At 49.4% G+C, this 18,480-nt stretch overlaps 1 protein-coding gene across 1 annotated transcript; it reads left to right on the top strand.

Annotated features, from left to right (window-relative positions):
• The first annotated feature begins 7,607 nt into the window (after positions 1-7,607).
• ZBTB2 (zinc finger and BTB domain containing 2) lies at positions 7,608-17,905 on the top strand. Its single transcript, XM_075413795.1, has 3 exons — positions 7,608-7,820; positions 11,515-11,698; positions 13,644-17,905. The coding sequence occupies exons 2-3, from the start codon at positions 11,526-11,528 to the stop codon at positions 15,004-15,006; spliced, it is 1,536 nt and encodes a 511-aa protein (XP_075269910.1). The 5' UTR covers positions 7,608-7,820; positions 11,515-11,525; the 3' UTR covers positions 15,007-17,905.
• The last annotated feature ends 575 nt before the right edge of the window (positions 17,906-18,480 follow it).

Below are 18,480 nucleotides of genomic sequence, written 5' to 3'. Positions count from 1 at the left end.
AGAGAATAGAGTCAAGCAGAGCTAGGAAAAACATCTAACTACAAACCCATCCTTTTGCCATAAATTATGTTACCAGTGCCACGGGAGCCTCTTAAGAAGCAGCAGCTCCTCTTAAGAGTAGGCTTTCTCCTCCGAACAGGTCATACCTGGAGGTCTTGGTTCTGGAACAGCTCAGCTGCCGCTGCTCTGAACTGCTGAGAAGGTCTGAGCCCTCAGTACCCATCTCCTGACTTACACAGTGTTATTACAGAAATAGTACATTAGGTCCTTTATGCAGTAGAAAAACTTGCCAAGCACCACTTAATTCCAGTAACAGAATTAGGTTACATTTTCATTTTTCTAGCAAACATTTTTCAGCCCTTTAGACAAATGGGCTTTCTGCCCCCCCCCCCCAATTTGGCTAATACACTCAAGAACGTAAGGTCCCAAGCATCTCACATTTAATGTTTTGGTATTTCAGCTAAATGGCTAAAATGTAAATTTGCAGGCCAACTGCATCTATCAGGAAAAGTGGTTTCAACAAAGTCATTTGAGGACTCCTAGATGCTCTTTACAAGCATGGCGTGTCCAGGCTTGCTTATCTCAAGTATTCTGTCTTGGGACTGTATTTAAGAGTTACCAAGTCAAACACCTTAAAACAAGAGAAGCACAATTACTTCTGAAGCCTTAAATCAGTTTATATCATCACATCAAATCATAGCCATTAAAATCACACTCTTTTTCCCCGCCAAGCCCCTAACCCCATTCACTGTGGTGAGTAGCTGTTCACAGTTTTGTGGCTTCAGTTAAGCCTTAACTGTACGTTAAAACTTTGTATCCATCTTTTTCACAATGTACCCAGTGGCAGCTGCATCAAAACAGGAGGGATTTTGTTAAAAAGTACAACCTCTGACCAAGTGAGAGTGTTCTCGCTATATCACACACAGAAAATCAAGACCGAGCTGCGAAGCCGAGCGCACCAAGAGCCTAACTTGAACTTTCGCAGCACGATACACGCAGAGAGCAGAGCCCTCCTGTGACCAGACAGCACTTAGGAAGCTCCCCCCGCCTGCAAGCTCTGTTTCTGCTTGAACCTGGAGATCTCATGGGGACCGTGTACAAGTGGATGCGTGGCCTGACCAGGAGGAACTTTTACGGCTGAGCCAAGATGAGACTCCATTTCCAAAAGCAACACAAAACTGCCTTAGCTGTAAGAACACACCCGGCTTTCACCCACCTCATCCACCAGCCACCTTCACTGTGTCACTGAAAAGAGCCATCCTCACTACACAGTTTGCACGGTTCGAGTCTTCACCAAAACGAGTCTGTTCTAACCAGTAAGGGTCACCGAGGGGGGGGGGGGCTGGAGGAATAAAGATAAAATAGCAATAAATACAGAATATACAAGGAAAACCAAAGAGGAATCCTGGTATCGCCAGAACTCTAAATTTTAACCTTTTTAACAAAACTAAGACTGAATGGCAAAATTCTGTTCATATGGCACCTTGTTAGACCATCCTTTATAACGATCCCAACTGTGCAGACTGCCTCTGTGTTGTTTTGCCATCAGATGAGGTAAAGGACACCTTGTAGATGATTTTCTTTGGCAGATCTGCTAGAAAGTTGTCTTAAGGCAAGCTATATGTAAAGCAGCAAAGAACGCCGAGAGCAAGGACTCCTGACTTCCAGCCCCGTTTCTGTGGGGTCAGCCCCTGGTCTCAGTCCTGTGGTCCAGCCCATCAGCCCCACCAGCTGGACCGGCCACTGCACAGACACCGCACCGCCCTCCAAAAATCTCACATGTTTCTCTCTGCAAAAATCACGTGTACTCAGGCTAGCCAGCACATAGCAGCTTCTACCAGAAGGATGACATTCTCGCCAATTTCAGCCGCCTGCCTGAAACAGAAATCCCAGAATGCTACAACATGTAAGGAAGAGACTCCTTCCCTATCCCACCTTAGTCCTGGGAGCTGAACAAACTTCAGCTCAAAGTTTCATAGGGGGGGAAAAGCCAGATACATTGTGCCCACCTAAACCGGTTTATTTGCTGATAGCTAAGTAACAAAGTTGCCTTGTAAAGGAAGAAACCAGACACCTAGACAAGACAGGGGTGGATGTCCCTGGCTGTGATCATGGTTGTGGTGAACCTTTTCCAGTTTACGGACCCTTCACGTGTAGACTGATTTAGAAACTGCAGAAGGCACCGCGGCGTACTGAGTTTGCCAGTTTACTTTTCTGAGTCCCTTTCCCTGGACCATCCAGATGCTGTCCAAAGAAGTTCTACAGGCTGGAAACTACTGATCTGTGATGCACTCCCTCCTTTCACCGGATGGCATTTAACATCTGCCAAGAGTCTCATTGTCCTCGCCTACAGACTGCTTTATGATACTAGCGTGACACCTACCAAAAAGAAACACAGAGTCCAAGGTAGCCAGATACAATAAGTTACAATAAGTGACATTCACAGGGTTTAAAAACCAAAACCACTGCCCAAAACACTTGCTGTCTTGGGGGGGGGGGGGGAAAGAAAGCTTAACTATCTGTCTTAACTATCTAGGAGGGGGAAAAAGTGTCTTGAAACATATACAGCCCCAGCTGAGAAAAGGGTTAAGAGACTGTAATTCTCTACAAACAGCAGGAAAGCAAAGATCTCTGCTAGTCTTAGAAAACTATTTTGCTGTAGCTATACACTCTATGAGTTAGCCTGTATCCCCCGAATCCCCCAAGTGCCTGCCAGTGACATGCTTCTCAACATCACCCATATACTCAGTACTACACATAAAACCCAGGTGGCTGAATCTCAGAAAACTAAGCAATTCCAACAGTTTGCGGTCCTCCAAAGTTTTTGACAGAGTAAGAGCTAGACAGACCTAGTCACACCAGGGAAACAGAACAAAAAATCCCCTCTCCTCGCACAGGTAGCATGACAGCCACCCCCATTTCTGATTCTTTAAACAAGCTTTATTGAACAAACTTAAAACTGCAAGCACATTTTCCCTTCACTCTACTTTGAGCTGTTGAAGGACTTGCAGCTATGGCTAGCATCGCCATTTCTCTCTGTCAGGGCTCACTCATGTGCCCAGTTATGCCTGTCGCCAAGCTCCAGCCATCCAAGAAAGACATCTTCCAAAGTGGTGAAATATGACTACTAAACAATGGTAACTGCCAATTACCATTGCCCCCCCCCCAATGCTTTTTACCACTTTCCTAACTAAGCTTGAGTCAATGCTCACGAAATCTGTGTGTATTCAAAACTGTTTATTAAGTATCTCATGAGCCTAAAGTCACCATTTAGATGACAGAACATAGTAACGTGAACATGGTATCAACGCTGGTTCACCCAGAGCATCTCTCTCTACCCAGTACCTCAGCTGCACGGGCTTTATTTAAAAATGTACTCACTACAGTTGCAGTTTGAATCCTTTTTCTAAGGAAAACAAAACATGCAAGTACATAAATTACTGTCACTTCTTAGTCATGCTCCACTAAAAATGTCACTCCAGTCAACATTCACAGGATGTTAGGGGTTGGAAGGGACCCCTGGGGATCAAGTCCAACCCCCCTGCCGAAGCAGCAGGCTAGAGCAGGCTGCACAGGACCACATCCAGACGGGTTTTGAATATCTCCAGAGAAGGAGAATCTACAGCTTCTCTGGGCAGCCTGTTCCAGTGCTCTGGCACCCTCAGAGTGAAGATGTTCTTCCTTGTGTTCAGCTGGAACTTCCTGTGCTTCAGTTTGTGCCCGTTGCCCCTTGTCCTGTCGCTGGGCACCACTGAAAAGAGTACCCACAGTCACATTTGAACTCACCCAGTTAGAATGGGCCGGCCCATGTAACAGGCTAATCTTGGACTAAGGCAAAGCCAGAAGGTAGAGGGCTAATCTACACCGCAGAAGGTGCGTCAGTTCGGTGACACCAACAACTCCTAGTGGAGATGAGACTCCTAACAAGAAAAATTCTACATGTACAGTTAAACCATTTCCTTAGATGACATACATTGTACTAGAAAAATAAATTTTTTATTATTTTTTTTTTCCCTGGCCTAAATTGCAGCTACTCCCTAGCTGTTGATAAAGCTTTCTTCACTAGCTGTAGAAACAACTCCTAATTAACATATCAAGACCAGAAAAATAGCTTAGCCTACAAAATGACAAAGATCTATTTCTTCATTTTTTCACCTTACACAGCACACACAAGAAGCGGCTCACACACCATAGCTCTCTTTCACCTCTGGGACAGCCAGACCCACCCACAACAAAAACGTGAAAGCTCAGACCTGCTTGGGGGCTGACCGCTCACCTGTCACGAATGTACCCCAACAGCCTCCCCACGCCACGGAAGCCAAGGCGAGAAAACGCAGAGCTGTTCCACAACTGCGCCTGGGCCCATACATCAGGGTTTTTCCTGGGGACCGCTTTTACGTGCTTTGTGCTTCCAATGCTCTGTGAAAGATGAGTGAGATTGGAACCAAGCGCGTGAAAAAGTCTAAAAAGCTGGGAGAGCATCCCTGGATGAAAAGGTTGGAGACTATCAGAGGTACAATATTTACTCACCTAGTGAGAAGCTACTGCAGCTGTCACGCTTCCCACCGAGCCTTCTCACCAACATAAATCAGAAGTGGAAGTGTTAGAAATGGCAGCTGTGCTAATAAAATGGGTTTACAGCATTGACATAAACTCACGTTTCACTACAGCAGGACCAGGGTGGAAGCAGTGCCCCACGCCCTGGGGGGAAGGCTCCCACCCATTGCCTGGGACAGGCGGCAGAGCCAGCCTGTGGGAGCGGGGCCGCAGCACGGCAGAGAGCTGCCAGCGAAGAGCTCTCCAGAACAGGGACCCTGCCCTCTGATTTTTTGAAAATGCTGAGAAGTTTGAAAACTCAATGAAAATCTTAGCGGTTTGAGCCTGACTGACATCACTAGAGCTGTTAAGGTTTTGACTATAATGACAAAAATCCACTGTTCCATTCAGATTTGCACTGAACTCTACCAAAAAGGCACACTAACAGGACTTGGGTCTGTCTGGATCGAGTTCCTCCCACTGCTGAAGTGAATTTTTACTCAAGATTAGCAGACACCTTCATCATCCTATTAACACTTAAATCATCAGCAGTGTGCTCATTTACAATGCAAAATATGATCTTACCAGACAAAATTCTGCCTTCAATCTGGGTAAGCGCAGACCAAAGCAAAACCAAACACCTAGGGACTGATCCTATCATCAACAGCAACATAACTAAGAATGCTCTCAGGTGTGTAGCAACATCTGGATCAGCCTGAACAGTCCTTTCAAAAAGTCATAAAACTAGAAAAGGAGTCCTAGACTAGCACCTGAAGAAACTGGGGGGGGAAAAATCAGCATATAATAACTAAAAGCACAATAATACCACTTAAAGAGACAAGGACAAATTTTAATTACAATTTCAGCTGCATGGATTGTAACTATCTTAAAAAAAGAAAAAAACACGACACCTCAAAAGACAAGATGGAAGTAAGACTTCAGATTCACATCTTAAATCAGGCGTCTCAAGCAACAGATGAACTGCTTACAGCTCCGCGCAACACAGATGACATGTCTCGGGTGTAAGCATCACAGGTGTGAAGCTCGGCAGCACTAAACAGAGAAATCTTTCTACAGATTTCAGTGGATCCTGAATCAGATGGGACACTTTTAAATTAAGATTTGCATTATTGCTGGATTAAAGTATTGTGGTCTAACCAAAGGTGCTTTAAAGCTGAATTATGAGCCATTAATAAAAAAAAACCATAACTAAGTTAATTTTTCTCCGGTTTCAGAGATACAGCACAGAGGAGAATCCCACACAAATGCCAACACAGAAGTACTGAAGTGCAACACAGAAGAGAAAAAACAGGCCACAAAGCCTGCCAGCTATCTGCCAGAAACACACTGGATTTCCTAAGTAGCCCACTCAATTTAATTAAAAATTATATCACTTTCACCATCTTCCATAAGAATGAGACAAACCATCCACTACTAAGTGACCTGAGTTCAAATGTCCATCTACTCTCTTTACTTTGTGTTTCATTTGCAGAGCTGAAATGCAAGTGAAACGTACAGGGAAAAATTTTTCCAAGCACACTGGTTAAATACACTGCACAAACTTTCGCCGTGCGCTCACAGAGCGGAACCCAGAGAGCTGTTAAGAACGCGTCCCTTGTAGTTCGGCACATCACAGGTGCCCGAGGCGGGTCCTGAAGACGCAGCTCTCTTCAGCCGCTTTATTCAAAACGCCGCAACAGCCGCAAACAGACTACCAGCTTCCCGCTAAAATCAAAAATAAGTTGTTGGGGTTTGAGGTTGTCTTTTTTAAGGACTTCACTAGGTAGTTTTCAAGTGCAGCTTAACTTGGATAAATAAAATAATACTCATGAGCTGCACAATGCAAGCGGGCTCAAGCTGTGTCTACCAAGAGTTCCATTAACTTTCGTGGGAGACAGCAGAGTCAGGCTCATGTAAAATCGGTCCAGTGCGCGATCAGTTTAGATCCTGCAAAAATAGCAATAGCCTGGGGTGACTGCAGTCCGCTGTTGATCTACAGACCAGGCAAGATACAAGAATCCTCTTCCCTCCTTCGGCACAGCTGCTGTCAAGATGCTAAGCTAGAATGGTTTGGGCCTTCTTTCCATAGCGCATCTTGCTCAGGGGCTGTGGAAACATCACCCCAGCGACAGTGCCAACCCCTACGAGCTTGCTTACAAAAAGGCAGTAACGATCTGGACCTAACTCGCACCATTGACATCGCAGCCTGAGGACCAAAGCTCACTCGGCCGTGGCAGGAGCAGGGGCAGGGGGTGCAAAGGGACCCTCTTTAAGCGGCCAAACACCTTCCCGCGAGGTTTCCAACAACAGAAAATCTTCTCCCCAAACACGGCTCCGGCCACGCACCGGTTTGGGGACGTCGCCTCACGCCAAGCCGCAGGCCCGGGCCGTGCCCCCGCCACCTCACTTCTTCGGGGCCCTCCCGGCCTCTCCCCGCCGCCGACGCCGAGCCCGGCAGCGTCCCCACGCGTGAAGCGGCACCGGTCCGCGCGCTTCCACAGGCGCCGCCGAGCCCGGACAGACCGCGGCCTGGCTACCGCCGGCACCCCCGCGCCCGGAGCCGCCGGTGCGCGAAGCGGCAGGTTCGATGGTCACGGCGGGCTGCTACGTCCCGCGCGTCCCCCCCGAAAACACCCGGCTCGAGTAACCGGCCCGCCCCAGCAGACCGGAGGCAAACCCCGGCTTTCCACGACGGCTCGGCCGCGGCGCTCCCGGGACCGGCGGGGCAGGCAGGGCCCCGGGAAGGCGGCTGGGCGCAGCGCAGCGCCGCCCGGTCCCGTCCCGCCGGGTGGGCGGCAGCGGCCCGGCCCGTTATCCGGCAGCCCGGGCGGCGGAGGGGCGGCTGGCAGCGGCACCCTCCTCCCTCCCCCGCCAGTTTTAAAGGGGCAGCGCGCCCGCCGCAGGACCGGCGCCCCGCTTTCAGCCGGGGGTTGCCCGGCAGCAGGGCGGCGGCGGCGGCGGGGCCGGTCTCGCCGGTGCGGCCCGCGCTGCGCGCGGCGGGCGGGGGAGGGAGGGGCGGGCGGGGGCTGGGTGCCTCCCGCTGCTGCTGCTGCTGCCGCCGCCGCCACAGCGCTCGCCGCCTCCCCTCCCCCCCGGCGGGGGCTCCTCGCTGCAGCCTCTGTGCTCCGCTCTCGGTCATGTGACCCTAACGTAACCGGACAGGAAAAGCCGCCGCCGCCGCCGCCGCCGCGCTGACTCCGTTGTTGCTGCTGCTGCTGCTGCTGGGCGCGGAGACGGCGGCGGCCCGCGCGGCACCAGGCGCCTCGGCGGCCCGCGTCCCCCAGGTGAGCACCGGCCGCGCCGCGCCGCGCCCCGCGGGGGATCCCGGCGCCGTCCGCACGTGCGCCCGGCCCCGCCGCACCGGCCGCGGCCCGGGCTGAGGCGGCGGCGGGCGGGCGGGCGCGGCGGGGCCTGCTCGGCCCTACCTCTTCATTGTGTGCGAGGGGCGCCCGGCCGCGGGGTCCGGCCGGGCCGAGGGGGGCGCGGAGGCGGCGGGGGGCCGCGCCTGGCGCCGCTGGGGCTGCCTGGCCTCCTGACAAACCCCCGCCGGGCCGGGCCGGGCCGGGCGGCTCCATCCGGGACACAGCCCGGGGGGGATGGGCCCGCGCCGAGGGGAGGGGAGGGCCGGGCCGGGGGGGGAGGGCCGCGCCGGGGGAGGGAGGGAGCGAGGGAGGGGGCGGGGGGGGGGAGGGAGAGGGGGTGGGAGGGGGCGCGGGGGCCGGTGCCGCCCGACGCCGGGCTCGTCGCGGCCGGTTGGGGCCCGCGCGCGCGCCCGCCCGCAGCGGGGCGGCCCGCCCTCCGGCGGCATCCGGCGCGGGGAAGGGCGGGGGAGGAGGGCGCCGCGCGGCGCGGGAGGGGCGGCCCCGCCTGTCTCTCCTCGGCAGGCTGGGCGGCCCTGGCGGCGGCGGCGGCGGCGGTGCTTCCCGTCTCGCGCGCCCTGGCGGCTCCGCTCGCGCAGCGTCTCGCGCCGTCTCCGTCCGTCCGTGCGCGCGTGGCGTGCGCGGGGGGGGGGGGGGGGGGGGGCGTGGGGGTGTGGTAGGGGTGGGGGGAGGCGAGCGGAGAGATGGGAGGAGAGATGGGGGAGGGGCGGGGCGCAGCCAGTGAGAGCGGCGCGCGGCCACCCGGCCTTCCGCCCCGGTGGCCAATGGGAGGGCGCCGTCACCTGTGCCACTGAGGCCGAGCGTGACTCCGGGGGGGGGGGAGGTGAGGGGGAGCGGGCAGCAGGCCCCGCCCTCCCGCCGCGCGCTACGGCGCCGGCAGGCGGCGGGAGCGACCGAGCGGCGCGCGCCCCTTCGCTCCCTCCGCCCGCGGAGGCGGCGGGGCCGGTCAGGGCCGGGCCGGGCCGCAGCGAGGGTCTCCGGCTGCCGCCGAGCGGCCCCCGGACGGTTGGGGCGCTTTTGCGAGCGGCGGCCGGAGCCGGGCTGGCGCCCTCCGCCGCTGAGGCGGGCTGGGGCCCGCGGGGCGGCCCGCTGCGCCCGCGCGGGCCGGACCGGGAGCCGCCGGGCCCCGCAGCCAGTTGCCCACCCGCGGCTGGCGCCCACCGCTTTTGCCTTCGCGGTCTCCGAAATAAACGTACGTTTCCCGGAAGGGCCCGGCCCCGCCTGCTGTCTGGCCCGCCGCCGGGGCAGCTCGGTAGCGCCGGAAGCCGCGGTGAAGCCGGGCCGACCCCGCGGGTTCTCGGGGCGCGGGGAGCGCTCGTGGCGGCGGCCGGAGGCCCGCGCGCTGCCCGGCGGAGCAGGGCCCCGGCGCGTCCCCCGCTCTCGGCGCGGCTTCCTCGGAGCGGCGGTCTGGCAGCGCGCGCGGCCCCGACGTCCTGCGAGCACGCGCGCCAAGCCCTGCCGCTCCGTGCGGCGGCTGATGCGGGGCGACGGCCTCGGCCGCCGCGGTTTGCGCGGCGGTGGGGCTGGAAGCGGAGTCAGCCGTGGGTGGTCGCGGCTGGACAGAGAGCCTGGCCGGCTTGCAGCTCCCTCGCATCGGTGGTTCGCTGCCGGACAGGCGGCGCCGTCCCGAGCACAAACCAGGCTCAGCACTTGATGAATTAAAAAACTGCAGCGCGCACGCAGAATAATCTAAATTAAAGCTACAAAAAAACCCAATCCAGCGTGTTTTCTGTAACGTCACAAAGCCTACCTGCGCGGTGCATCGTGCGGGATGAAAGAACGATGAGCGTGATTTTTGTTGCTGCTGACAGCAGGCATTCCCTCTTTTGGAGAGAAGGAGAGGATTTTAACATACTGTCTGTACAAACACAGTCATCCAAACGCTAATTTGGGGAGGAGAGGATGGACCTCAGGACAGCTGGAACTTGTAGGGTTTTTTTTCAGTTATTAACTGTAAGAAAACAATCAACTGCATCTTAAATTGTATTTCTTTCTTTGCCCTGACGCTCCTGACTCAAACGAGTTCTGATCTCATGTGAATGCGAAGGAATGCGTTTGGTCAGCCTGGTTATTGGTTTAAATACGAGGGCATTCCTCACTCTCCAGCAAGTAGAAATACTCGTTTCCCCAGTGACTAAACGTGTTGGGATATGGGGAATACACTTACTGTCCTTCCCAAAAAGCCACGCTCTTGCTGTATAGAAGCAGCAAGCTGTTTGTACCTTACCTGAAATTTCGATAACTTCCTATTAAAGTTGGAGGGGGAAAAAACCCCAAGACTTTTTACAAATTTACCGCTTTTGATCCACTTCTCCTGGTTTCACCTTCTCTTTCACTGCTGTTCATAGAGCACCTGCACCGTTTCGGGCATAACATAGCCAGGCATTTTGTTGACTTCTCTTGCTGTGTTAGGTGGCTGCCTACAGACCTACATTACTTCATACTTTTCACTCGTTCTGCCCAAAGCTCTCTTTGTTTTGGTTACGTTTATACCCACGTGTTGATCTTACTAGCCATATACTCATCCAACCGTATGCAACTGCCCTAAGCTGTTTCCCTGGCTGTTTTTCTCCCAAAGTTATCAATTCTTGCTTCCGAGGCTGCCCCTGCATCCTCAAGAGGATGCTGACAGCTGCTGGGTGGTTCCTTGTGGGCTGCCTCCAGCAGCAGTGGGCAACCACGAGTGCAGGGCCGGGGGGCTGCAGAAGGCCTGGGGCCGGGGGGCAGTGGCCTATGCCACGTCTCACCACCTGTCTCGCCGCCGGTGACCCTGCCGTGCGCCGACGGGCGGAACCGCACCTCCCGCCCCTCGGGTATTGTGATGTGCTAGGCGAGCGTGAGGCGCTCCGGCACGCAGGCTCCTTGCAAAGTGCTGTTGTAGCTGATCTCGATAAACAATCAAATAGTTGTCGAGCGAAAAGATTGGCCCCTCCTGTTCCGATAGTCCAGAGGGCTTGCCAATACCTGGCATGAATTCGTTGTCTCAGCCTGGGAAGACTCAGGTGTGTATCTGGTATTTCCCAGGAGAGGGCATAACCATCAGTAATGCTTAATCATTTAATGTTGGGTTTGGATTCGGCAAGATGGACACATACTTTTAACCTGAATTTTTAGTATCTCTATATATCTTTTACGTAAATGTTATCTAACTTGTCCTTCATTGGGTTCTGCTCTTGTCTCTCCCATCCGCTTAGCTGAGGGTGGCCAATACCAGAAGGGAGATTTTTTTTTTTCCAGTTTGAACAGACAAGCGGTAGCCAAAATACTTGGTTCTTCCATTATAAATACATGTTTTTACTGCTAATTAATATTTCTTTCCCTCCTTTAGCTCTTTATGTTTCTGTATCCAAGTTCCCCCCCCGCCCCTGCCTTTTCAGAACTCTCTGGCTCTGCTTTGCTCTTCATGAATCGCGTTGCCCATCATGAAGCAGAGATCCTTGCCTGCGTGTAAGATACCATTTACACAGTGGCGTGGGACTAAAAGGTGTTACTAAAGCATGACATACAGATATTAGAGGAAAATATCTGTTAAGAGACAGCTACTGTTGCATCTTTGCAGCTACTGTTAAGTTTTACATGGAAGTCATTTGCTTTTCAGAGTGTGAAAAAATGGATTTGGCCAACCATGGACTTATTCTGCTGCAGCAGCTAAATGCTCAGAGAGAGTTCGGTTTCCTGTGTGACTGCACAGTTGCCATTGGTGATGTCTACTTCAAGGCACACAAATCAGTCCTTGCTTCTTTCTCCAACTACTTCAAGATGTTGTTTGTTCATCAAACCAGGTAACTACAAAAAGGTTCCCTGTTTAAATGTTGTCCGGTTAGCTTTATAAACTGAGGCGGTTTACCAACACTTTGAAACTTGAAAATGTTCTTTTTGCTTCTTGCTGTGGCATAAGGAATACGGAATCCAGTCTTATCTGCAAACTAGAATCTCACTCTAAAATGCGTTAAAGTTGAACTGTGATTCATTAATGCTAATGTTATAATTTAGCACAAGTTCTGTATCCTTAAAAAAGCACAGAATTCCTAGAACTGAATATTTAAAGGATCCTGTCTTCACTGTTGTGCGTTCCTTCCCTGATTCACTATCCTCTACTCTGCCTTGGCACTATTCTTGACATTTCCGTAATATTACATACAACCCAATAAGTATTTGCTGGGAGATTTTGAGATACGGACTTATAAAAGATGCTAGTATGTTTCTTTTTTTTTACAGTTTACCAAAGTCAGTTAAATAATAAAATACTACATAGTGGTGGAAAATAAGGGGGTTTGCATTTGTTTCTGTTTGTTTGTTTGTTTGTTTGTTTGTGGGCAGCCTTACATGGAGGGCATTGAAGAGCTAACAAAAGTGTAAGACCATTTAAAAGATTTTTTTGGTCTTTTCTTTTTCGCAATCATTTGAACTATCTCAAAAAGTTTATGTTAAGTGATTGAAACTCTTAACTCTTTGTCTAAGAGTTCTTAGTGAAAAGTAAACATCAAAGACAGAAGTGCATTTGCACGTCTGAGACAGGGCTGCAGGCAGATGTATCAGTCTTGATGCTCTGTCAAGAGCACATGGTCATCTTTGGAAGACAGCATTGCAAAGTTTACTTTTGAGTAATAGATCTGAATTCAAAAGCAGTCAGAGAGCGACCTCAAGGGTGCACCTCAAGAAATGGAAGAATTGGCTATAATTTCCTCCTCAGCGTGGCAGCCTACTGTGGTCGGAGCATTCAGACCACAGCACGCAGTCATGTCCATTTCTGGATTTCTGTCTTTTAGTTAATGTTTGTTTAATACAAGACCTACAAATAACTGGAAAAAATGATTAGAATCCCAGATCCTCTCCTGTTAGCTACCTGGTCTAACCGAGATGTTCCTGATTTTCTTTCTTCTGTGAACCTTGCCTCTCTTTCTGCACAGAGATCCAGCTTCAACCAGAGGAGTGGTGGGTGTTCCAGTCCAAAGTATCCTAAGGGTTGATGCATAGGGCATGCCCTCAGCCGGATGATGGTGTTGGTTTCAATCCTGTTAGGCTGAAGAGGGCCTCACAGCCGAAGTGTCTCCCTTTGTTGAGTGCTCTCACCAAGGGACCGTTAGGCTGAGCAGGGGTACCGCTGGTGCTACCGTTTCTTCCTCCCTACTCAAGGGAAGAGGCTACCGCTCTGCTTTGTAAGGAGCCTGGCCTCCACGGGTTAGATCTGCCCGGGCTACACCTGCTGCATCAGATTGTCAGGGGACTCGCGCCCTGTCCTGCGTGGTTTCTGGATCTAACGTAGTTGAGACCAGGTGATACCACACATGTGCTGAACTGTAGCTGTAAACGCTAGGAAGCCATAGAAGCCAAACAGGCAAGTGCCGGATGAATTTTAGGAGCTTTCAGGGCTAAGTAACGAGAAAAGTTTAATGGATGGTGAAGGGGAGGAAATATATTTGCGATTTACAAAATATATTAATACGTGACAACAAATCTGTAAATAGCAGCAATTTAGAAAGGTGTAGATTGCAATGGAAGAGCTTTGTCTTTCAAGCCAGTTACTTCCATGAGGCAAAAAATGTCATCTTTGAAGTGGCCAGTAAGATTAGCTCTTTTACGTTAAAGCGGTTTTCCATATTTATTGCATATTCTGTCTTTTGACATTCAGAAGATGCCTCTGATTTTTATCAATGCTTGAATAACCTGGATCTGGTAGAAAAGATTTTCCTTATCTCTTACTGATCATTTTGTTTCACCTTTCAGTGAATGTGTCCGTTTGAAAGCAACTGACATACAGCCGGATATCTTCAGTTATCTCTTGCATTTGATGTACACTGGGAAGATGGCACCGCAGCTCATTGACCCAGTTCGACTAGAACAGGGAATAAAGTTTCTGCATGCGTATCCACTAATTCAAGAGGCCAGCCTTGCAAGTCAGGGAACTTTTTCTCACCCGGATCAAGTTTTTCCATTAGCATCTTCATTATATGGCATCCAGATTGCAGATCACCAGATAAGACATCCCACGAAGGTCACATCAGTGACTGACAAACTCGGGCGAGAACCAAGGCCACAGACATCACGGATGAACCAAGAGCAGGTTTCCGAAGGCTCGCAGCTCTCGCAGTTAGCTACAACTCTGCCACAAGTGACCCGGACAAATATGTCCACTTCTGACCCATTGCCATCTTCTTTATCTCCAGAATTGGTATCTGCTGCCGGTAATAATTCACCTGCAGGAGAAGAGGCCAACATGGAAGCGTCTTCTTCAGATGAACAGCCTGCCTCACTCACAATAGCACATGTCAAGCCAAGCATTATGAAAAGGAACGGAAGCTTCCCAAAATACTATGCCTGCCACCTCTGCGGTCGCCGGTTCAATCTGCGAAGTAGTTTGCGTGAGCACCTGCAGATCCACACGGGAGTTCCCTTCACGTCTAGCCAGCAGGGAGAGAGTAATATTTCTTTGTCTCTCTGTAACAACACGGCTGATAAAGATGCCGTGGAAGTGCCTGAAGCAGGGATGATTAGTGACAGCGAGCTGCAGCAGATCTCGGACTCCCCAATAATCGATGGGCAGCAGCAGTCCGAGACACCGCCCCCCTCCGATATTGCAGACATAGACAACTTGGAGCAGGCAGATCAAGAGAGGGAAGTAAAAAGACGCAAATACGAATGTTCCATCTGTGGTCGCAAATTTATTCAGAAGAGCCACTGGAGGGAGCACATGTACATACACACCGGCAAGCCCTTCAAGTGCAGCACTTGTGACAAAAGCTTTTGCAGGGCTAACCAGGCTGCCAGACACGTGTGCCTAAACCAGAGCATGGACACGTACACGATGGTGGACAAACAGACTCTGGAACTCTGTACCTTTGAGGAAGGCAGTCAAATGGACAACATGCTAGTACAGACCAACAAGCCCTACAAATGTAACTTGTGTGACAAAACGTTTTCAACTCCCAATGAAGTAGTCAAACATTCGTGCCAAAATCAGAACTCTGTCTTTACACTAGAAGAAGATCGCTCCATTCTGCTAGGTGGTGGGGACACAGAAGCCACAGAGACTGATAACGCAGTCTTAGCCTCCATCAAAAAGGAGCAGGAAGCAGTGTTGTTAGACTGAATGTGAAACCTGTATCAATTTTTTAAAGTTTCTTTACTCATTTTTTATTAAATCGATTTTTTCCTCCCCCCACCTCTTACCTCACTTACCCCTGCCATCTTTTCCACCAGCCTCCTTCCCACCCTTTGTCTTCAGCAACCAGAACTGTACTGGCACATTAGGAAATTGGACTTTGCCTCTCCCACCAAAACAAACAAAGAGCTCTTGCATCAAACCACAACATAATTGATTTTAATACAAAGGAACGTGTGAAAAAATAATCCAGCTAACTATGTTGATAGTATTAGTTAATCCAAATTTAATAGATTTTAAACAAAATTTAGATTGCTTAAAAGTGTATTTAGATACAATGATGAGTGTAATGAGAAACAGAGTATCCTTTTGGTAAGCAAAGAAAAAAAAAATGTATTAGTTTCCCTGGTAAAAGGCATTTCAAGAAGATCTGGCAAATTAAACAGCATGCTTTTTAGAAGTCCACATGCAAGCTGATTAAGGCTATAACTTAAAACCCTCAGAACTTTTCTCATTGAATGCAAAAATCTCTGTTCATTGACTTAAACAGAGCTGAGGGTGTTGGGTTTCTTTTAGCCTTACGTTTCCCTTTACGTATGCCTTTGGGTATCTGTTTCAGATAGCATCGAGTCAAGGAAAGTAGTTACTTAGTCAAATTTTGACATAAGTAGCTGTAATAATAATGTGATGGCAATCTTTATATATATATATAAAATACTGTATATGTATAAAGGTTTTTATATATATATATATATATAGAAAGTGTTTGTGTGTATATTTGGGACAGGTAAATAAATGCACACATCCTTTTTAAGTAACTGGCCGTCTACTCTCAGATTCAGCCCAGAAAGTCTTTTAGTTTTTTGACAGAACTAGTCATTGCACAGGTTATTTTTAATCAAATTTAAAACGTCCTGAGCTGTGTGCATTTTTATTGGCCTGTTGAAGAGAAGCTAATAGGTAAGTGTTGTCACCCAAGCTACAAAGGAAACTAGAGAAGTGACATACTGGTGAGCACTGCACCATCGTTAGTGCAGCACACGCATGTGTTGTTAGCTATAGGTTTGAGTCATTCTGGATGAAAGGAGAGAGAAAAGCTTTATTGCCTTACTCAGGCAAGGAATGTCCATGTTTTCATTTGGTCTAATGGCATGAGTTAAAACGAAGAAAAGGTGGTGCAGAGATGTCGTAGCAACAGGGGATCATGGTGGTTTTAAAGCGAACCTGTAGTGCTGACTGACAAATGCTGCTCTGTGAGAGTCCCGTTATTTTCCAAGCCAAGACAGTCTGCAAAAACTGAAAGGATGAATTCTGTAGGTTTAGTTACTGCTGATGGTAGCACTGCATCTTTGTGTTAAAAATCAAGTTGTTGATTCTTACTGTTTTATATAGATGCCCAGATTTTTTGCTGGTAGCCTAAAAACTTACACTGACAGCAGCAGCAAAGCCCACCAAGCAATTCCTGGGCCGACCGAAGGCGCGAGCAGCCAGAATAAGTGCCCCATCGTAAATGGAGACAGTGTGTGTTTTGGGGGGAGGGGCGGGAGAGGGCAAGTCACAAACCACAGCTCTTCTCTGTGTATACGTTTAAACTGAATATCATCTTTTTGTGTATAGTTAAGTTCTCAGATTTGTAAGTTTTTATACATCATTTCATTGAATAAAAACTGAATTAAACGGGATATGATTTACTGAGTTGAAGGTGAAAGGTTGTTGGTTTTCAATCTTCCTGAAAGAGCTCTTACTGAATTGGTTTAAAAGCCAAGTGATGTATTCTGTTTATCAGACTAAAACCTCCATCGTACAGATGAACAAATAGCACAAAAAGTCACTACGTATGCATTTTTTCCAGTTTATTATAATGTGAGAATTATTGTAAAGTTTATTGTAAGTGGTGTTGGGTTTATTATCTCTCTTGTATTAGAGTAATAGATTTAAAGTCAATTGATTTTACTTCAGAGTATAGAGGTGTTTCGAGGTAAAAAAAGTAACATCTTACAGAATTAGTTTAGCGTTCCTGATTTTAAAACTTTTTTAGGATCTTCATCTGCCAATATAATTTCTTTAAATGTGTTTTTTATTTCATCTCACTTGGTCTGACATGCTCTCAGAGTAGGAAAACAAAAGAATAAATCTTTCTTAATTCAGGGTAAGGTCAGCTTTTGAGGTAGCGGTTGTTTAGGGGATAGTCACAACTTCATTTCCAAAATGACGACAGCTGCTAAAGGTGCTGCCACCTCAGTGGTTAGTGACCGCTCAGTCACATGCTCTTTTTCAGAGCTCCAGCTCTGCTCCGGTGCGGAGAACAACAGTTTAGCTCAACTCCCCTGTAGCAGAAGGGTACCCATGGCCACACCATGTTTTGTGAGACATTTGGCAGCCCCCTGGTCCTTACCTTACTCCTGCTCTCACCTCTCCCTCTCCAGTGTTTGGAGAACACGATGTTTGCTCAGTTACATGCTGAATGGGCTCAAGTGAACTGATTCTACTGAAAAGCAACCAGTCTTAAAAAATGCTGTTTTTCTGTCAAATCTGTTCCCTATTTTAGCTCTGCAGAGTGTTTCAGACGACTCGCGGGTTGTGCAAGGGCAGAAATGAGCAGGGAGGAGGCTTACTGAAGCCAGTGTTGCTCCTGGCAACATCCAGGGTGAAGAGGGTGGGAAGTGGTGACTCCCCCTGGGGCAGGTCCCCATCTGGTGGGCAGTGTGGCCCCGCGAGCCGGCGTACTGCCCAGAAGGAAGGGGCAGTGCAGGGCAGGGCACAAGCAGCTGGGGAAGAAGTTGGTTATGGCAGCGCTGCTGCTGCAAGAAATGTGAAATTGCAGGCTCAGCAGAGATACTTTCACTTGTTAATATTTATTCCTAAGAAATAACACTGTCAGGTAAAGAGAACAAAAAAATTGCAATAAAGAGATTATTTTTATATGTGTTCAGCTATGATAATGGTTTATTTTAAATGCCCTTCATTGCCTGATGCTCCGTAGTGATGTTTAAGTCATTGCCTCTCACTGCTTGAGCAGTTTTGTTCCTCCACAGCGAATTAGGAACAGTATATTGTGGTTATTAACAGCTGCATCAAGAATTTGGGTAATTACAGCACAGCTATAGTTTTGTTCACGCTTCTTTGATAAATCCCATCTGAATTATTATTGCAGTTAGAGATAACTTTAGGATTTTTCTTTCAACTTTTGACTCGGGAATTTGTGACCGAGTTGCACATTACTCATTCAGCCTGCTCACCTGCTGAAGTTGTGAATTTTCTACCAAATGGTAGAGGACAGCTTTGCAAGAACTACTGAAGAATCAGTAAAAATCTGCCGTCATTCAAGGTTGTGGGCTGGACCTTCAGCCCCAGTGTATTTCTGAAAGAGTAACTTCAAAGTTAATTTCCCGGGCATGTCACTTGACAAGACACCTCTGCCTCGACTTCAGAAGTACCAAACACCTACGAATCTGTCTGCTT

Source organism: Opisthocomus hoazin, chromosome 2 (assembly GCF_030867145.1).
Source record: "Opisthocomus hoazin isolate bOpiHoa1 chromosome 2, bOpiHoa1.hap1, whole genome shotgun sequence".
NCBI classification, from domain to species: Eukaryota; Metazoa; Chordata; class Aves; order Opisthocomiformes; family Opisthocomidae; genus Opisthocomus; species Opisthocomus hoazin.
Note: the sequence above shows the minus strand (reverse complement) of the source record. Positions and strands in the feature narration are given on the sequence as shown.

Bases quoted from the DNA above. Each gene is read 5' to 3' on its own strand.
- ZBTB2 (XM_075413795.1), top strand. From the start codon at position 11,526: ATGGATTTGGCCAACCATGGACTTATTCTGCTGCAGCAGCTAAATGCT. The intron at 11,699-13,643 runs GTAACTACAAAA...TTCACCTTTCAG, and splicing joins TTGTTTGTTCATCAAACCAG to TGAATGTGTCCGTTTGAAAG.